The sequence below is a fragment of the Doryrhamphus excisus genome, chromosome 18, assembly GCF_030265055.1.
Source record: "Doryrhamphus excisus isolate RoL2022-K1 chromosome 18, RoL_Dexc_1.0, whole genome shotgun sequence".
Classification (NCBI taxonomy): domain Eukaryota; kingdom Metazoa; phylum Chordata; class Actinopteri; order Syngnathiformes; family Syngnathidae; genus Doryrhamphus; species Doryrhamphus excisus.
In genome coordinates this window covers 568,477-590,165 of record NC_080483.1, presented here as the reverse complement: position 1 = coordinate 590,165, position 21,689 = coordinate 568,477, and the positions used below count along the sequence as shown (strand labels likewise).

General features: G+C 39.1%; 1 protein-coding gene across 5 annotated transcripts in view; it reads left to right on the top strand.

Moving 5' to 3' along the window:
• The window catches only part of col7a1 (collagen, type VII, alpha 1), a 109,268-nt gene that overhangs the window by 47,371 nt on the left and 40,208 nt on the right, over positions 1-21,689 (top strand). For all 5 annotated transcript variants that reach the window (XR_009120095.1, XR_009120094.1, XM_058055772.1 and 2 more), the window contains 20 exons: positions 1,060-1,104; positions 1,181-1,252; positions 1,357-1,401; positions 1,485-1,520; positions 1,615-1,656; positions 3,509-3,589; positions 3,750-3,785; positions 3,865-3,900; positions 8,071-8,151; positions 8,262-8,297; positions 8,638-8,709; positions 8,789-8,833; positions 9,072-9,107; positions 12,006-12,041; positions 12,527-12,631; positions 17,215-17,280; positions 18,214-18,249; positions 18,321-18,356; positions 18,437-18,484; positions 18,562-18,597. Coding sequence is in view for 3 of the 5 variants with exons in the window: in XM_058055772.1 (XP_057911755.1) it covers positions 1,060-1,104; positions 1,181-1,252; positions 1,357-1,401; positions 1,485-1,520; positions 1,615-1,656; positions 3,509-3,589; positions 3,750-3,785; positions 3,865-3,900; positions 8,071-8,151; positions 8,262-8,297; positions 8,638-8,709; positions 8,789-8,833; positions 9,072-9,107; positions 12,006-12,041; positions 12,527-12,631; positions 17,215-17,280; positions 18,214-18,249; positions 18,321-18,356; positions 18,437-18,484; positions 18,562-18,597 (1,026 nt within the window). In the remaining 2 variants the exon portion in view is untranslated. The remainder of the gene's footprint in view (positions 1-1,059; positions 1,105-1,180; positions 1,253-1,356; positions 1,402-1,484; positions 1,521-1,614; positions 1,657-3,508; positions 3,590-3,749; positions 3,786-3,864; positions 3,901-8,070; positions 8,152-8,261; positions 8,298-8,637; positions 8,710-8,788; positions 8,834-9,071; positions 9,108-12,005; positions 12,042-12,526; positions 12,632-17,214; positions 17,281-18,213; positions 18,250-18,320; positions 18,357-18,436; positions 18,485-18,561; positions 18,598-21,689) is intronic.

Below are 21,689 nucleotides of genomic sequence, written 5' to 3'. Positions count from 1 at the left end.
GAAGTGTGAAAAATAAAGTTGACTGGAAGCAGCCGTTCGCCGTGTTCTTTTTTTTGGTATTGAAATCCTTAAGCAAAGATTGATTTAAGCTGCTTTTGTATCGATATAAGCAGACCAAATTGGCTGGCGGGAGATGAAAAGGGCATCATAATAACCGGGTATCGTACTAACGGAACTAATTATATCATAAAAGACTAGAAATTTGCCGGGAAATGAAGATAGTATTGTAATAAGCAGTAATTTGTTATAACCGATATCGATATAACGAGACTTTACTGTATTTTGGGAACCAGCGGCATCTGTCCAAGCCGCTAGCCGGTAGTAGCTAGCTGCGTGGTGTGGTGAGATGTCACTACACCAGTGACGTAGTTCTTGCGTGTAACAATGTTAATAACAATAATAATAACAAGCTTTGTTAATATGTAGCTCACATTATGGACATGGAGCCTTTTTGGAGGCTTTTTCAGAAGGCTTTGTAGGTCCGTCCCATCACATGCATTCTAAGCTGCCTCTTTTTAGCTGTTTTTATATCTTTAGAAAAGAGAAAGATGTGTTTTCATGTCTCTCTGAAGGATTGCGTGCTTCCTTTAAGGGTGCAGCAACTTCCTGTCCTTTTTCTGTCACACGTTCGAGAGTCGACATGTGGAGTACTAAACAAGCGGCAGCGGGAATGAATTTGTTTTCATTGCTGAGTCGGGCTTTTGTCAGTGGTTTTAGTGTCTCCTGATGCCTGCTGCTGATGAGACAGACGCAAACAAGGGCAGGGGGACAATGCGTACTTGATTGCTTCCTACGTGCCGGAAATGACTGATACTACACGCCCGTCATGCTGGACGGCATTCGGATGCTTCAAGCATCCACACAAAGATAAGAAATGCTTGCTCGGTCGCACTCAAAGCTGTATCTGAAGTCGGGGCGAGAGTATTTTCAAAGTGGACAAACCACCAAATTTAGCTGACACAAATAACATTTGACTGGAGACTCCGTTTGAAATGACGCAATCATCAAATTCCATAAGTGAAACATGTCTCACTTCTTTTGCAACGTGTCTTCCATCAGGGCGAGTCAGGACTTCCCGGCAAGCCTGGAGAACGAGGAGTGAGGGTACGACTGATTTCCCCCCCCCCCCGTCGGAGCCATTAGTATCGGCATCTGTTGATTTGTGTGGTTTGGCCCTCAGGGACTCACAGGTCAGCCGGGTCGTCCTGGAGAGAAAGGAGACGCCGGAGAGCCGGGAGAGCTCGGCCGAAATGTGAGGCATCTCCAGACAGCTTTCCGATATGTTGCTGTGCATTTGCACGGGGGGGGTGCAAGGTCTGACGCTCGGTGTCTTTATTGATCTGTGTTGGATCACAGGGCAACCCCGGACCCGCTGGGCCCAGAGGAGAGCAGGGACAACAGGTTTGTCCTAAAATCCTCGCTTCATATCCGTCCATGCCCTTGGAGTGAATATAGATTCATATATTTCATTCTGCCTCCTCAAGGGACTTCAAGGACCTCCAGGACCACCAGGGAAAGTGGTATGTTGTCCATTTCCATAAATCTACCATCTTTTCCCAAATGGATAGTGATTGCTATTTTTAAACTAAATATTGTTTACTTTGTCCCCAACAGGCGGACATCCAGGGCCAGCTGAGAGGAGAGCGAGGCGAGAAGGTGTGTGGAAACATTCTTCACGTCGTCCACCGGCGGTCGCCTTCCACGGGTTAACGCTGCAGGGATTTTCATCAATTAAAAAAAAAAAAAAAAATGTCACCGTGTCGTGACCATCGAAAAAAGTTCTGTCAAATAAAAATAGAACTCGGCCAAGGAGTCCAGTAGGGCAGTTGCTATGGCAACACTGCAAAGACTGATGGCGGCTTCCAGCTGTCACATGACCTAACACCGTGTTTATCCGATTAGGAGACTGCTCTTTTTCATTCAAATTAGGATCTTAAAAATAGATCAATCAATGTTGAAAAGTTGAATTATGTGTTAATATGCTTTTCCACCAAGAGGGGGCGACAAATGACTCTGAATTTTAATATGCTGAAATTTAACTGCACGGCGGGCGAGTGGTTAGCGCGCTGACCTCACAGCTAGGAGACCCGAGTTCAATTCCACCCTCGGCCATCTCTGTGTGGAGTTTGCATGTTCTCCCCGTGCATGCGTGGGTTTTTTCCGGGTACTCCGGTTTCCTCCCACATTCCAAAAAAACATGCTAGGTTAATTAGCCACTCCAAATTGTCCATAGGTATGAATGTGAGTGTGAATGGTTGTTTGTCTATATGTGCCCTGGGATTGGCTGGCCACCAGTCCAGTGTGTACCCCGCCTCTCGCCCGAAGACAGCTAGGATAGGCTCCAGTATAAGCGGTAGAAAATGAATGATGAATCCCAAAAGACAACCACTTCAGTAGGTCGGTAAGTTTCAGGAAAATATCAGTTCCTGACTAAAAAAAGGGAGAAAATTAGCGTTTTGGGAAAAGATACATTTTAAGCATAACTTTCACTTTAACACAAATATTTTTTGCTTTAGTGAGATTTGTAATATGTAAACAACTATACAAACATAAACAACAATGGGCTGTTTTACATCAAAATAACGTATATTTACAAATATTTATAACACCATCAGCTATTGCTACTTTTCACATTTGGAAGTCAACTATGTGGTTTACGCATACATATACGTATATCATATACAACCTTGAACATAATAAGGCTTTAACATAACAACCTTTTTCATGCACTTTTTTTCCGGTGGGTCTCCGTTAGGGATGGAATATTTTCCTTCTGCTTTGAGCTGGCGAAAGCTTGTTGATGCACGTTCATGAGGCCATCTTGGCGAACGCAAACACTTATAGCCTCGTTCTTATAGCTGTCTTGCACACACACACACAATTCATACCGTAGATATTAATCTGGTGGTGCATCCTTACAACAAAAACAACAAAAAAAAGGGAGGATTACACCCGTTGTAAAAGCAGAAAATGCACTAAATATTTATTTTTGTCGTGTTTCCACTTATGTTGCTTTTCTTTAGCGCTTGTCCTCAATACAGTAAGTTGGAGCCCATCTAGCTGAATGCAAAATACTAACTATGAAATAATAGTTTCCTGCATGTCACCCTATTACCGTATCATCGTTATCGTGAGGCACCCTGAGATTCTCAGCCCTACTCCCGATACTTGATGCCAGACTCCACCCCCAGCGGCCCCTAGTGAAATTGAGTTTCAACCCGTCCGCCACGGGGGCTTATCTCCTATGAAAAAGCAAGCCCGGCTCTGCAGGGTCAACAGTTAAGCTTAATATTGGGTCACTTTTGTCGGGCCCGAGGACCATTTTCATGCGTCTGAAAGCGCCAAGCAACTGTTCACCTTGACCTGCAGCCATCTGCTCGTGCAGATAGGAAGCACGGAGAAAAGGATCAAGGCGCTCTCCCAAATCCGTCTCTTCAATATCACAGCATTCGATCAGGAGCGCCTATTAAACCAGCGCTGACCATGATGTTAATATGTCATTTGTCAGGGTGAAGCCGGCGACCCGGGAGCACACGGCGGCAAAGGGCAGAAAGGTGAAGCCGGGACTCCTGGAACCGTCGGCCCAAGAGTGAGTCCTGCCTCCTGCTTGTCGCTTTAAATACGCTTCCGTGAGCTCCTGATCAGCGTTGGTGTATGCATCAGTATGCACGCTGACCCCTTTCCGTTCTCATTTGCTATGCATGACTGCTAAACCTGTGTGACTTCTTCCCTCCCCGCTGCCTGCAAAGGGTCCTGAGGGGCAACGTGGGCAAGCAGGCTCCAGAGTGAGTTTGCTGCATCAAGAAGTGCAACCATTCTGTTGTTTTGCTCATATTTACCAGCTGTACTTTCAACATTTTTCAGGGGGACACGGGAGACAGGGGAGGCCCTGGAGACAAGGTTTGAAATCAACTTAGTTCCACCATTTTCTTGGTAATGGTAATGGTTTGATTTCATTTGAACATGCATCAGATTCCAATTGAGTGCATCCCATAATCAGTTCCCAGTTCCACATGTCCAAAAGGAGTAGGAAGAAGCAAAGCTTATTAAATCCTACCCCTCCATCTGGTACTTTTACAATCACTAACTGTTACATTTGTTCACTTCCTGCTTTCCATAATACAGTTTAAGGTTTTTTTTTTTGTTTTTTTTTAATAATGTACCTCGTACCAAAGTACTCGGTGATATGAGCATCCAATGCCATAATGGGTACCATAGTAAGTGTCAATATAGTGATATATATAGCACATCATGACTGGTTCAAGACTCTTCACCCTTGTATTAGCAAATTTATTTTATTTATAAATTTATTTAATTATTTTTTTTTAGTTTTTACATTTTTTTAATTTTTTTTTATTTTTTGTCTTGTACCAAAGTACTCGGTGATATGAGCATCCAATGCCATAATGGGTACCATAGTAAGTACAATCAGTAACTGTTACATTTGTTCACTTCCTGCTTTCATAATATAGTTTGATTTTTTTATTATTTTTTTAAGTATTATTAAAAAAATATTATTAGAAAAATTATAAATTTAAAAAATATATATATTATTTTTTTTAATTATTTTGTATTTTTTTTTTTTTTTTGTCCCGTACCAAAGTACTCGGTGATATGAGCATCCAATGCCATAATGGGTACCATAGTAAGTGTCAATATAGTGATATATATAGCACATCATGACTGGTTCAAGACTCTTCATCCTTGTATTTAGCAAATTTATTTTATTTATACATTTATTTAATTAATTGTTATTAATTTTTTTTTAGTTTTTAAATTTTTTTTAATATTTTTTTATTTTTTGTCTTGTACCAAAGTACTCGGTGATATGAGCATCCAATGCCATAATGTGTACCATAGTGCGTGTCAATATAGTGATATATATAGCACATCATGACTGGTTCAAGACTCTTCATCCTTGGATTTAGCAAACATCAACTGCTTGTATTGTTTCTTGAATTGGCTCATCGTTGTGCATTGTTTGATTTCCTTACTCAATCCATTCCATAGTTTGATTCCACATACTGAAATGCTATGGCTAGCATAACGTAGTCCTAGCATAGAAGTGTTTCAAATGAGATCATATTTCTCCTCTCTTGTAGAGAAGTATTGGATGACATTTTTAATAAAGGACCTAGACACGCGTACGGATGCCATGCTGTGAGAAAGCGTTTGCTTCCAGTTTTTGGCATGTTTGTTACCCCCCCCTTAGCAGCAACAACTGCAATCAAGCGTTTATGATAACTTGCAATGAGTCTCTTCTGGTTCCGTGGAGGAATTGTTATCATTCAGCCATATTGGAGGCTTTTCCGGCATCTCCATCGGATCCAGCTCAGGACAAAGTCTTCATTTGCTTTGGTGGACTTGCTGCTGGGTCTTGGACCACGGTCCTGCCGCAGAAGCCAAGTTGCTTCCACTTTGAGGTCACACACAGATGGCCGGACATCCATGCTTCCATTGACCGCAGCAAGTCCTCCAGGTCCTGAAGCAGCAAAACAGCCCCAGACCGTCACACTACCACCGCATTATTTTACTGTTGCTATGATGTTCTTTTTCTGAAATGTGGCGTTACTTTTACATCAGATATACGGGAGTATTTTCCCAAATGTCTTGGGGGTCATCGAGATGTTTTGAGACCGGCCTTAATGGCCTGCACTTCTTTGGATGTTGTTGTGGGGTCTTTTGTGACCTCTCGGATGAGTCGTGGGCTGCACTCTTGGTTTGGGAAGGTTTTCCTGGGAAGATTTTCAACATTTGTGGATAATGGCTCTCAGTGTGGTTGGCTGGAGTGCCACAGGGCCCGAAATGAGCATATTAGATTAGATTAGATTAGATTCAACTTTATTGTTATTGCTCATGTCACTGGTACAGGGCAACAAAATGCAGTTAGCATCCAACCAGAAGTACATTAGTATGGACAGATCTATGTAAATAAAACTATACAGGCTATGACTATGATACAGTGAGGATATGTACAGGGGTATAAATGACTATAATATGGCTATTGTAGATTATACAGATTATAAACAGTATGGGTATGACAATATATAATAACAGTAATATATACAGTATTGCAACGGAGTGACTAGGGTATGGAAATGACTATAATATGGCTATTGTAGATTATACAGATTATAAACAGTATGGATATGACAATATATAATAGCAGTAATATGTACAGTATTGCAGTGAAGTGACTAGAGTAGAGTATGGTTATTGCAGATTATATAAATTATAAACAGTATGATCAATGAATCAACAGATAATATATGTACAATAGTGCAATAGTACAATAGTGCAATGAAGTGATGGGGGGGTATAGGTCAGCGGGGGGGTGTACGTAGTGGAATGGGTGGGCAATGGGGGGCAGAGTTCAGCAAGGAGACAGCTGTTGGGAAAAAGCTGTTCCTGAACCTGGTGGTTCTTGTCCGTAAACTCCTGTAGCGCCTCCCTGAGGGTAGGAGGGCAAACAGTGTGTGTGCTGGGTGGTGTGAGTCTTTGGCAATTTGTGATGCCCTCCTGAGACAACGCTTCCTGTAGATGTCCCCGATGGCAGGAAGTGGGGCTCCGGCAATGCGTTGGGCAGATTTGACTACTCTCTGCAATGCCTTCCGGTCCGCGACAGAGCAGTTCCCATACCAGGCTGTGATGCAACTGGTTAGGATGCTCTCGATTGTGCATCTGTAGAAGTTCACCAGGATGTCTGAAGAGAAGTGGTTCTCAGAAAGAAGAGGCGCTGGTGAGCCTTCTTGACCAGGCTGGAGCAGTTGGTAGTCCAGGAGAGGTCCTGTGAGATGTGGATCCCCAAGAATTTGAAGCTTAGAATTAGGTCCCCTTTTAATTTTGTGTTCAGTTGTGTTGTCATTAACTCATTTCAATTAGTTAATTCAGATTAAATTATATTTGTTTGATAATATGAAACATTTAAGTATGACAAATATGCAAAAAATAAGAGATCAGGAAGGGGGCCAAACAACTTTTCCCACATGTGTATATATTTAATAAACCAGTCCTCATGTTACCGTGTTTTGTGGTTACATTAATAATGTATGGTAGGTGTAATACAGGGGTGGGCAAACTACGGCCCGGGGGCCACATGCGGCCCACCAAGCGTTTGAATCCGGCCCGCCAGTTGCTTTCTAAGTAACTTCAACTTTTAACATACAAACTGGCAACATGACTTGCAAGTCGGATGTCTGATTTAATAAAAAAATAAACAACAAAACTGTAAAATTAAATGACATAGTTTGATGTGGTGTGATGTTTAAAGTGCTCCTAAAAAAGGGACATGAGAACATACAACTGATATAGGATAACACTTTTACAGATAAAATTAGACAAATAATTCAAGGAAAATGATAAGCATAAAATAGTGTGTGTGTGTTAAATACGTATATGTTCTGGCCCCCCAGACAATTTTGTTAACTCAATGCGGCCCTCGAGTCCAAATATTTGCCCACCCCTGGTGTAATATGTAATATGTAGTCAGGGGCATCAAAGACAAGGAGAGCGAAAGTGAACAGTGCATTGAATAGTAAACATGGTGTGGACATCATCATCATCATCATCATCATCATCGTTCCAAGCCGTTCAAACACGCCGCCACCATCAGGAAGAATGAAGATGCTATCTTTAAAATGGGAAAGGACGAAGGGTCTCGTTTATACAACGTTGTGTCGAATCCATACTAAAAGCTGAAAATGGCGTACAGTAAAAAAATATTCAGATTTATTAAAGCGTGCGTGCGCATAAATGCACACAATTTTCTCTTTTGATGAATCACGCTCCCAACAGGAAGAACCTGCAGGTCCCGCCCACGTTTTACCATGAAGGTCAACGCAAAGTACCTCATCAATGCAGAGGCCATATTTCATTTTGTTTCTAAATGAGGCCCCTTGGACAGTGTAGTGGTCTCCCTTCTTTGCAACGCCCCTTTCAGTGTGAAATTTCATTCTTTTATTTTATATTTTTCTCCGTGTGTTCCGTGTACAGAACCTTAGACAGGAATATAACTCAGACCATATATATATATATAATATTTAAATGTATTTAATCTTTCTGTGTGATCAGGGTGAAAGGGGACCCTCCGGTTTGGACGGTCGTCCCGGTGTGGATGGCAAACCAGGTGCTGCCGGTCCACCTGGTCAGAGGGTACTGCATCTCCAAAGCCGACAAAGCTACAGCACTGAGAAGGTTACCCGAGGCAGGAGACGTGCTATGCTAATATGTGCTATGTGTTTGTTGTCACGTTGATGTTGCAGGGCGATCCTGGGAAGCAGGGAGATGCTGGAAGAGATGTGAGTAGGACGTAACATGCAAGACTTATGCTTCCAGGTTTTTATTGTATTTCAGGAACTTCATCTACTACTGCATATTGTGAACTACTGGATACCCAAATTATGTATTATTATAATTATTGTCATGATTTTTTAGATGTCTGATTATTATTGGTACCGACTATCAGCTGATCATCATATGTCATGTTACACATATCGGTATCGGCTGATATCGGTATCGGCTGATATCGGTATCGGAGATTGAGAGACTCAAGATGAGCTGCACCATTTGTTCCTCTTCACTCCGTGCAACTGGCAAAGGAACAAAAGGCCATGCCGATCATAATGTCATATCTACCAGGGTTTACCAGGACTTCGAGGTGAGCAGGGTCCCACGGGGCCTACGGGACCTCCGGGCACGTCGGGGACACCTGTGAGTACACGGCGTACTTTAGAGACCGACCCGTTGTGGTGCACGGCTCTTTGATGCTCTGTGCCGTGGACTGTTTCAGGGCAAAGCGGGTGAAGACGGCAAACCCGGGCTTCCTGGCAAAGTGGTAACCAATCAGATTCTACCTTGTGTACATGCCGATTGACGTATGAGAAAATAGGAGGAAATGAGAATAAAATGTGCCGGCTCCCGGAGAAGGAGACAGCGGGGGGCTTTTATTTCAAGCCTGACTGCATAATGGTGGTCTTGAACGACTCCCTAAAGTGGTGCCACTAAATGATCCGAGTGCTGCAGTTCAGTTTTCTCCTGTCCAGTCGCTAATGTGGTTTGTTTTGATTACACAGGGCGAGGATGGTGTGCCAGGGGAGGATGGGCGAAAGGTATGTGAGGCTTTGCTCCTTTTTTTTCTTACAAACATCCTAGGCAGGCCAAGTGACCACAAGGGATGGACAGATAATATGATATAATATAATAATATAGTATCATTCATTCATTCATTCATTCATTTTCTACCGCTTTTCCTCACAAGGGTCGTGGGGATATAGTATAATATTATATTATATTATACCTTTTTTCCCCAAGACAATTTCCTACTTTATTGTAAAAAAAAAAGCATTTTTTTTTTCAATATTTCTTCAATTTGCTGTTTTTAAAAACATGTTTGAATTATTATAAAACATATTTAGTTTTTTATTCTCATAGTGTAACACAGCTTTTTTCTAATTTGACAAGAATTATAATTTTATTTGTTGTTTTGTTTGTTTCTCATAATATTGCGTCTTTGAATAAACACATTTTTTCTTTAATATTTCAACTCGGGCAAAAGGTATGTGAGGCTTTGCTCCTTTTTTTTGTTACAAACATCGTAGGCAGGCCAAGTGACTACAAGAGATGGACAGATAATATGATATAATATAATAATATAATATAATATTATATTATATTATATTATATTATAACTTTTTTCCCCAAGACAATTTCCTACTTTATTGTAAAAAAATAAGCATATTTTTTCTTTAATATTTCTTCATTAGCTGTTTTTGCTATTTTTGCTGTTTTTAAAAACATTTTTGAACTATTTAAACTTTTAATTGGTAATTATGACTTTATTCCCGTATTTAGTTTTTTTTCTCATAGTGTAACACAGATTTTTTTTTCTAATTTGACAAGAATTATAATTTTATTTGTTGTTTTGTTCGTTTCTCATAATATTGCGTCTTTGAATAAACACATTTTTTCTTTAATATTTATTTAAACATCGTAGACAGGCCAAGTGACCACAAGAGATGGACAGATAATATGATATAATATAATAATATAATATAATATTATATTATAACTTTTTTCCCCAAGACAATTTCCTACTTTATTGTAAAAAAAAGCATACTTTTTTCTCAATATTTCTTCAATAGCTGTTTTTGCTATTTTTGCTGTTTTTAAAAACATTTTTGAACTATTTAAATGTTTAACTGGTAATTATGACTTTATTCCCGTATTTAGTTTTTATTCTCATAGTGTAACACAGATTTTTTTTCTAATTTGACAAGAATTATAATTTTATTAGTTATTTTGTTTGTTTCTCATAATATTGCATCTTTAAATAAACACATTTTTTCTTTAATATTTCAACTCGGGCGAAAAGGTATGTGAGGCTTTGCTCCTTTTTTTTGTTACAAACATCGTAGGCAGGCCAAGTGACCACAAGGGATGGACAGATAATATGATATAATAATATAATATAATATAATATAATATAATATAATATTATATTATATTATATTATATTATATTATATTATATTATATTATATTATATTATATTATATTATATTATATTATATTATATTATATTATATTATATTATATTATATTATATTATATTATATTATAACTTTTTTCCCCAAGACAATTTCCTACTTTATTGTAAAAAAATAAGCATATTTTTTCTTCAATATTTCTTCATTAGCTGTTTTTGCTATTTTTGCTGTTTTTAAAAACATTTTTGAACTATTTAAACTTTTAATTGGTAATTATGACTTTATTCTCGTATTTAGTTTTTATTCTCATCGTGTAACACAGCTTTTTTTTCTAATTTGACAAGAATTATAATTTTATTTGTTGTTTTGTTTGTTTCTCATAATATTGCGTCTTTAAATAAACACATTTTTTCTTTAATATTTCAACTCGGGCGAAAAGGTATGTGAGGCTTTGCTCCTTTTTTTTGTTACAAACATCGTAGGCAGGCCAAGTGACCACAAGGGATGGACAGATAATATGATATAATATAATAATATAGTATAATATTATTATTATATTATAACTTTTTTCCCTAAGACAATTTCCTACTTTATTGTAAAAAAAAAATTCTTCAATATTTCTTCATTAGCTGTTTTTGCTATTTTTGCTGTTTTTAAAAACATTTTTGAACTATTTAAACTTTTAATTGGTAATTATGACTTTATTCCCGTATTTAGTTTTTATTCTCATCGTGTAACACAGATTTTTTTTCTAATTTGACAAGAATTATAATTTTATTAGTTGTTTTGTTCGTTTCTCATAATATTGCATCTTTAAATAAACACATTTTTTCTTTAATATTTCAACTCTGTGCCACTAAAATGACATTATTTTACATGTTTATTCTCGTAAAAATTACAAGTGTTTTTTTGTTTGTTCCAACAAATTCGACTTTTTTGTCTGAGATTTTCTTCTGGGAATTTTGACTTCATTCACGTAATATTTTTACTTTATTCTTGTAGCATTGTAAAAAAATTTCCTGCAACCAAATTTTCCAGAATTGTCAATTTTGTTTGTTGTTTTATTTCTCATAATATTACGACTTAAAAACACAACATATTTGTCTTCAATATTTTAACTCTATGCTGTTAAAAATAACATTATTTTTCCTTGCGATGTTAGAAGTTTATTGTCATAAAATTACTACTTTTTTAGTTTTTTTTTCTTTTCATATTTTCACTTTATTCTTTTCAAATTACAGCAGTTTTTTTTCATTTTGGCTTTTTTGTTTACTATTTTTACTTTCATGCAATATTAAGTCTTGATACTATACATTTTTACATTCATATTTATAGAGTATAAAGACATGTAATATTTGGACTTTATTCAGACTTTTTCCTGCAACCCAAATAAAATGTGTTGTTTCTCATAATATTACGACTTCATAAATTTCTCCTTCAATATTTGAAGCAGTGCTATGAAAATGAGAATGAGAATGAGAATGAATGTTGGGATCCTGACGCTGCTCTCTTGAATCCGCAGGGCGACAAAGGAGACGCGGGAGCGGCCGGCCGAGACGTCAGTTTTGCCAAATCTCCTTTCCATCATCATTCCTCTCAAGTGTCTCCGCCGTGGCTTTGTTTTTACATCCTGTCCTCCACGTACTTCCTGTATCCATTTGGCCTTTCTTAACTTTATTGTATCGCACGTCCTCCCCCCCTCAGTGGTTTGCTCTTTCATTGAGAGTGCCGTCACACTCTGGCTGGCTGCCGCATCAATTGGTGTCACGGGATCAGCTCCTGTAGCTCATCCTATCCTCTAATGATCAAACTTAGCCTCTAAGAGGGAGACACTTCTGAGAGGACTCCAGATCTGTGCCAAATGTCACACTTCTGTTTTCATGTGCAAATTCCTTTAATTATGTGTAGAGCATCAATGGAGGGGGGGGGGGCAGCGGCCAGATGCTTTGATGTTATGGTTCCGTCTCCTCCACTATAGCCTGGGAGGAAGCAGGCCTGTGTGCAGAGGCTCAGTTGTGTAATCTTATCGATTTGTTTTTGTAGGGCCGTGACGGGCAAAAAGGAGAGCGGGGTTTGGCCGGGACTTCCGGACCCTCTGGACCCCCGGGACAGCCCGGTCTGCCAGGCAGCATTGGCCCCCCTGGACAGGTGGAAGTGGCGTGGAGACATAATAGGATGATTATGTTAGAAACATACAGTCAAACCTCAGTTTGTCTACACCCAGTTGACGTGTGATTTACTTTTTGTGGAAAATTGCACGTAACATTATTGCACGTAACAACACTGCACGTAACAACATTGCACGTAACAACATTGAACGTAACAACACTGCACGTAACAACACTGCACGTAACAACACTGCACGTAACAACACTGCGCGTAACAATATTGCACGTAACAACACTGCACGTAACAACACTGCACGTAACAACACTGCACGTAACAATATTGCACGTAACAACATTGCACGTAACAATACTGCACGTAACAATACTGCACGTAACAATACTGTACGTAACAATATTGCACGTAACAATACCGAACTTAACGATATTGCACATAACAATACTGCGCGAAACAATACTGCGCGTAACAATATTGCACGTAACAACATTGCACGTAACAACATTGCACGTAACAACACTGCACGTAACAACACTGCACGTAACAACACTGCACGTAACAACACTGCGCGTAACAACACTGCACGTAACAACACTGCACGTAACAACATTGCACGTAACAACATTGCACGTAACAACATTGCACGTAACAATACTGCACATAACAATATTGCACGTAACAATACCGAACTTAACGATATTGCACATAACAATACTGCGCGAAACAATACTGCGCGTAACAATACTGCACGTAACAATATTGCACGTAACAATACCGCACGTAACGATATTGCACGTAACGATACTGCACGTAACAATACTGCACGTGACATTATTGCACGTAAAACTATTGCACGTAACAATACTGCGCGTAACAATACTGCGCGTAACAATACTGCGCGTAACAATATTGCACTTAACTATTGCACGTAACAATATTGCACGTAACAATATTGCACTTAACTATTGCACGTAACAATATTGCACGTAACAATACTGCGCGAAACAATATTGCACGTAACAATACTGCAGTAACAATACTGTACGTAACAATATTGCACGTAACAATACCGCACTTAACGATATTTCCCATAACAATACTGCGCGAAACAATACTGCGCGAAACAATACTGCACGTAACAATACTGCAGGTAACAATACTGCAGGTAACAATACTGCAGGTAACAATATTGCACGTAACGATATTGCACATAACAATACTGCGCGAAACAATACTGCACGTAACAATACTGCACGTAACATTATTGCACGTAAAACTATTGCACGTAACAATACTGCGCGTAACAATACTGCGCGTAACAATACTGCGCGTAACAATATTGCACTTAACTATTGCATATAACAATATTGCACGTAACAATATTGCACTTAACTATTGCACGTAACAATACTGCGCGAAACAATACTGCAGTAACAATACTGCAGTAACAATACTGCAGTAACAATACTGCAGTAACAATACTGTACGTAACAATATTGCACGTAACAATACCGCACGTAACGATATTGCACATAACAATACTGCACGTAACAATACTGCACGTAACAATATTGCACGTAACAATACCGCACGTAACAATATTGCACGTAACAAAGTAGTCCGTAAGCCCTGTACTGAATCGTTCCGTTGAATGGCGTGTCCAAACAAAGCACCTAATGCTTTGCTGAATAATCCGCCATGGGGCCGAGGAAAGGTTGAATATTTTGTTACCAAAGGTGACAAACACAAATTAATTGCTTCTCACCCGGATGTTGGCGAAGTCTGCATCAACAATAACATCCATCCATTCAACATTTATATTATGTAGCAATGTTTTCTGCATGTAAAACTCAAATTATTCCTTAGAAAATGTACGTTGGGCTGTTGGATTTACTATGAGGAAAAAAATATAACCCGTTTCGGTTTTCGTCTGAACTTTTGAAATGATTAAAAACTACGATTGCACAACAATTATCAGACCGATATGAAGTAATTATGACATCATACCAATAAATCTGATATTAAAAATACTTCTGACAACCACTAATTTAAAAAAACACCACCTGAAACAGCAAAAAAAGCCCATAAAGCTTTGCCAGAGACCTCCGTGGAGTCACACTGGCTGCCCGGAGCGTGTGCCCGAATACAGTGCACCTTGCTGGGCCACAGCAGGTGTCTCCATCCCCGCTATACTCTGGTTCTCATGATAGTAATGATGTAGTAGTAGTATTCATTCATTCATTTTCTACCGCTTATCCTCACGAGAGTCGCAGGGGTGCTGGAGCCTATCCCAGCTGGACTGGTGGCCAGCCAATCCCAGGGCACATATAGACAAACAACCATTCACACTCACATTCATGCGCGAGTAGAAATGACGTGATATTTCACTTGGTCAAATCCTAATTTGTTCAAATCCTTCTTACCTCCAGGTGGGCACAAACTACACTGAAATGTACATTTTAAAAAAGTACATATAAAGAAAGGTATCGTATTGTATATCGGTATCATATCGGTCGTGAGAAGCACAAAGTTCTCGTTCTAAATATACCAATGTCATGCATCGCTAATGAAAACTGAGGTTCCACTGTATTAGGATGATAGTGATATCATTCACCTTTTGCCTCATTGTGGAAATGCTGAGAGTGAAGTACTGACATTTCCGGTGGATAATTCCATACTTTTTGTCTGACAATTTCAACCCTGAGGTTTGTACGGTGATATTTCCCAAGTCAAGAGTTCTCTCATCATGTCAATAATGCGGATTTAGAAGTTGGTAAACAGGTTTTCTATGTCTTGTATTCTCTGATTATGTCTACATATTGGGTAATAGGAGTGTAAAGGTGACTATAGGGGTGTTATGTCATGTCTAGAGAGCTTTAATAATGTTAAAAAAATATTTGGAGGGTGTTGAGCAGGTTTTCCATGTCTTATATGTATTATTTTCTTGTATTATGTCTACTATGTTGGGTAATGGGGTGTAAAGGTGACTATAGGGCTGTTATTTCATGTCTAGAGAGCTTTAATAATGTTTAAAAAATTATTTGGAGGGTGTTAACCAGGTTTTCCATGTCTTAGTGGTTTTCCATGTCTAAAGTGTATTTAGAAGGTGTTAAACAGGTTTTCTGTGTCTTATTATGTCTACTATATTGGATAATGGGGTGTAAAGGTGACTATAGGGGTGTTATGTCATGTCTAGAGAGCTTTAATAATGTTAAATAATTATTTGGAGGGTGTTGAGCAGGTTTTTTGTGTCTTATGTGTATTATTTTCTTGTATTATGTCTACTATGTTGGGTAATGGAGTGTAAAGGTGACTATAGGGCTGTTATTTCATGTCTACAGGGCTCTAATATTTTCTTTAAAGTGTATTTAGAAGGTGTTAAACAGGTTTTCTGTGTCTTATTATGTCTACTATATTGGATAATGGGGTGTAAAGGTGACTATATGGGTGTTATGTCATGTCTAGAGAGCTTTAATATGTAATGTTAAAAAAATATTTTGAGGGTGTTAACCAGGTGTCCCATGTCTTATATGTATTATTTTCTTGTATTATGTCTACTATGTTGGGTAATGGGGTGTAAAGGTGACTATAGGGGTGTTATTTCATGTCTACAGGGCTCTAATAATATTTTTTAAGTGTATTTAGAAGGTGTTAAACAGGTTTTCTTTGTCTTATTATGTCTACTATATTGGATAATGGGGTGTAAAGGTGACTATAGGGGTGTTATGTCATGTCTAGAGAGCTTTAATAGTGTTAAAAAATTATTTGGAGGGTGTTAAGCAGGTTTTTCATGTCTTGTTTTCTTGAAAGTTTATTTAGAAGGTGTTAAACAGGTTTTCTGTGTCTTATTATGTCTACTATATTGGATAATGGGGTGTAAAGGTGACTATAGGGGTGTTATGTCATGTCTAGGGAGCTTTAATAATGTTAAAAAATTATTTGGAGGGTGTTAACCAGGTTTTCCATGTCTTATATGTATTATTTTCTTGTATTATGTCTACTGTGTTGGGTAATGGGGTGTAAAGGTGACTATAGGGCTGTTATTTCATGTCTGCAGGGCTCTAATAATATTTTTTAAGTGTATTTAGAAGGTGTTAAACAGGTTTTCTGTGTCTTATTATGTCTACAATATTGGGTAATGGGGTGTAAAGGTGACTATAGGGGTGTTATGTCATGTCTACAGGGCTCTAATAATGTTGAAAAAATTATTTGGAGGGTGTTAACCAGGTCTTATATGTATTATTTTCTTGTATTATGTCTACTATGTTGGGTAATGGGGTGTAAAGGTGACTATAGGGCTGTTATTTCATGTCTACAAGGCTCTACAAATTGTATTCAGAAGGTCAAGGGGGTTTCTGTGCGCTAACTGAAATAATTATATTTTTGAATCATACTTTGTGGAAATTCGCTTCTCAGGATGGTTGGACTTTGGTAACCACTTGAATTGGGTGACACGTTATCGTCCACATTAGAAACCAAGCCGTCTATGCAGGGCAGACTCCCATCCAATCACGCTCCAAAAATCTCTGCTCTCTCAGCATTTCCACCATGAGCATCGCCATGTTGTGATGATGTCATTGCTAACACACCCCGCCCGTCTTGCTTAGGTTATGTACATCAAAGGAGCGGAAGCAGCACCGATCCCAGGCCCCCAGGGCCCCCCGGGAACACCCGTGAGTTTGCATGATGCTAACCTTCTCTTAAAATGCATATTCCATATTTGACACGCCTCGCTGCTCCTTCCTGCAGTGTGGTGTGCAAGGAATAAATAATATGGAGTCTAAAAGTCCGCAACAATCTGAGTTGACGTTCTGAGGCGTTCTAAACACACAGGAGGCGCAGGGCGCTGCTTTGTGTGAGCGCCTCTCTCCTCTATATTCAGCTCTTGTGTGGCCGTGTAGCATCGCCCTCCCACATGTAGCCGCACTGATGTGTGTTTTATCTCCGTATGCGCCTGCCTCCTTCCCACAGTCTTATCTGCTGCTCTTCTTCAGCCTGCGCACCGGAGACCGCCATGGCCGCCATGGCCGGCGGCGGCGTCTTATGTCGCATTCAGGCCCCTTCTCAGGGAGCACCTTCCAGGAACTTCAGCAGAGATGTTCCCTTCCACTTCCAAGGGCAAACACTTTAGATTTTAGATGAAAAAGTCACTTTGACCTCACTTGCTATCTTTCTTCCCAGAGGAGCTTTGATTCAATCTGGCACCAATATCCACTTCGGCTAATTAGAATTTGGTGGTCAAAGATCAGCGTGACCTCACAAAGCTCCATTTGGATGTCATTCAAGAATTCATCCTCGGATTACGACAAAAGTCCGCATAAATGTCGAAATGGTTCTAATGATTAAGAGATTTACATCCAAAAAGCAGCTCAAGTCAAGTCGTTTTTTTGCGGCCTTCTGGTCATCATTCAATAGAATAACAACCTCGGTCGGGGCCCAAGGTGCAAACTCATTAGACTTCTTGCCACTTTTACACGGTACGTCTTGTACTCTTGGATCTTAAGGACGTTCTAAGTAGAGTACTGCTATCAGTGTGTACTATATGACCAGTGTACTGTATTGTATTGTACTGTATTGACATGCAGTCAACTCTGCTTGTCCTTCAGGGTGTACCAGGGATTCCTGGAGCTCTGGGTGTTCGGGTAAGTTACCTGCAATGAGCCCTCAAAATCGGCGGCCTCTTTTTGACCTTGCAACTTCTCTTGTTCTCCAGGGCGAGAGAGGTCCTCCGGGTCTGAAAGGGGAAACTGTGAGTTCAGCGTCTGATCCTGATATATTTTAAACACGTTTCACTTGTGCTGAGGATCGGGGGCGGGTTTCTTCCATTAGGGAGATCCAGGAGAGGACGGGGCACCTGGGAAGCCTGGAACAGCCGTGGTAAAGACTCAACCTGCTGGGGCGTTCTTCACTGACAATGTTCCCCTGATTGATTCCGTCTGTCTTTCACTGAGCAGGACGTCCAAAAGGCTCTGGCCAACCTCGGGATTCAGGTATGTCCACTCCTACCAAAAATGAATAAACAGGTTTAAGTCCCGTATAAGTCCCGCACGCCATAGTCCCGGCCCCGGATGTACCTGGTTTTGAAGGTCACGGTTTGGTTAGTACAGAAAGGGAACCAAATGCTACATTTCATTGTTTAATTAAACATTTTCAAAGTGCTGGAGCCTATCCCAGCTGTCTTGGACTGGTGGCCAGCCAATCACAGGACACATATAGACAAACAACCATTCACACTCACAGTTATGATTGTAATTATATTAATTAGTAAATCATGAAGATTTTGAGGGCGGCACGGCGGTCTAGTGGTTAGCACGCAGACCTCACAGCTAGGAGACCAGGGTTCAATTCCACCCTCGGCCATCTCTGTGTGGAGTTTGCATGTTCTCCGGGTACTCCGGTTTCCTCCCACATTCCAAAAACATGCTAGGTTAATTAGCCACTCCAAATTGTCCATAGGTATGAATGTGAGTGTGAATGGTTGTTTGTCTATATGTGCCCTGTGATTGGCTGGCCACCAGTCCAGGGTGTACCCCGCCTCTCGCCCGAAAAGAAAGAATGAATAAATGAAAAATAATAATAATAATAACAAAAAAGGGCTGCACAGTGGTTGAGTGGTTAGCGCACAGCCCTCACAGCAAGGAGACCCGAGTTCAATTCCATCCTCGGCCATCTCTGTGTGGAGTTTGCATGTTCTCTCCGGGTACTCCGGTTTCCTCCCACATTCCAAAAAAAACATGCTAGGTTAATTAGCCACTCCAAATTGTCCATAGGTATGAATGTGAGTGTGAATGGTTGTTTGTCTATATGTGCCCTGTGATTGGCTGGCCACCAGTCCAGGGTGTACCCCGCCTCTCGCCCCAAGACAGCTGGGATAGGCTCCAGCACCCCCGCAAACCTCGTGAGGATAAGCGGTAGAAAATGAATGAATGAATGAATCCCAAAAGACAACCCCTTCAGTAGGTCGGTAAGTTTCAGGAAAATATCAGTTCCTGACTAAAAAAAGGGAGAAAATGAGCGTTTGGGAAAAGATACATTTTAAGCATAACTTTCACTTTAACACAAATATTTTTTGCTTTAGTGAGATTTGTAATATGTAAACAACTATACAAACATAAACAACAATGGGCTGTTTTACATCAAAATAACGTATATTTACAAATATTTAGGCTCCAGCACCCCTGCGACCCTTGTGAGGAAAAAGCGGTAGAAAATGAATGAAATGAATGGATTTTGTATGGATTATTTTCTCTTATTATGTCTACTATATTGGGTAATAGGAGTGTAAAGCTGACTATAGGGATGTTACTTCATGTCCAGAGGGCTCTAATAATGTTAAAAATTGTATTTAGAAGGTGGTAAACAGGTTTTCAATGTATCATTTTCTCTTATTATGTCTACTATATTGGGTAATAGGAGTGGAAAGCTGACTATAGGGATGTTACTTCATGTCCAGAGGGCTCTAATAATGTTAAAAATTGTATTTAGAAGGTGGTTAACAGGTTTTTGATATATTATTTTCTCTTATGATGTCTACTATATTGGGTAATAGGAGTGTAAAGGTGACTATAGGGATGTTACTTCATGTCGAAAGGGCTCTAATAATGTTAAAAATTGTATTTAGAAGGTGGTAAACAGGTTTTCGATGTATCATTTTCTCTTATTATGTCTAGTATATTGGGTAATAGGAGTGTAAAGTTGACTATAGGGATGCTACTTCATGTCCAGAGGGCTCTTTTAAAAATATATATATATTTAGAAGGTGGTAAACAGGTTTTCGATGTATTATTTTCTCTTACTATGTCTACTGTATTGGGTAATAGGAGTGTAAAGCTGACTATAGGGATGTTACTTCATGTCCAGAGGGCTCTAATAATGTTAAAATTGTATTTAGAAGGTGGTAAACAGGTTTTTGATATATTATTTTCTCTTATTATGTCTACTATATTGGGTAATAGGAGTGTAAAGGTGACTATAGGGATGTTACTTCATGTCCAGAGGGCTCTAATAATGTTAAAAATTGTATTTAGAAGGTGGTAAACAGGTTTTTGATATATCATTTTCTCTTATTATGTCTACTATATTGGGTAATAGGAGTGTAAAGGTGACTATAGGGATGTTATTTCATGTCCAGAGGGCTCTTTTAAAAATATATATATATTTAGAAGGTGGTAAACAGGTTTTCAATGTATCATTTTCTCTTATTATGTCTAGTATATTGGGTAATAGGAGTGTAAAGGTGACTATAGGGATGTTATTTCTTGTCCAGAGGGCTCGTTTTGTTAAAAAATATATTTAGAAGGTGGTAAACAGGTTTTCGATGTATTATTTTCTCTTATTATGTCTACTATTTTGGGTAATAGGAGTGCAAAGCTGACTATAGGGATGTTACTTCATGTCCAGAGGGCTCTAATAATGTTAAAAATTATATTTAGAAGGTGGTAAACAGGTTTTCGATGTATTATTTTCTCTTATTATGTGTACTATATTGGGTAATAGGAGTGTAAAGCTGAGTATAGGGATGTTACTTCATGTCCAGAGGGCTCTAATAATGTTAATTGTATTTAGAAGGTGGTAAACAGGTTTTCGATGTATCATTTTCTCTTATTATGTCTACTATATTGGGTAATAGGAGTGTAAAGCTGACCATAGGGATGTTATTTCATGTCCAGAGGGCTCTTTTTGTAAAAAAAAATATATTTAGAAGGTGGTAAACAGGTTTTCGATGTATTATTTTCTCTTATTATGTGTAATATATTGGGTAATAGGAGTGTAAAGATGACTATAGGGATGTTATTTCATGTCCAGAGGGCTCTAATAATGTTAAAAATTGTATTTAGAAGGTGGTAAACAGGTTTTTGATATATTATTTTCTCTTATTATGTCTACTATATTGGGTAATAGGAATGTAAAGGTGACTATAGGGATGTTACTTCATGTCCAGAGGGCTCGTTTTGTTAAAAAATATATTTAGAAGGTGGTAAACAGGTTTTCGATGTATTATTTTCTCTTATTATGTGTACTATATTGGGTAATAGGAGTGCAAAGCTGACTATAGGGATGTTACTTCATGTCCAGAGGGCTC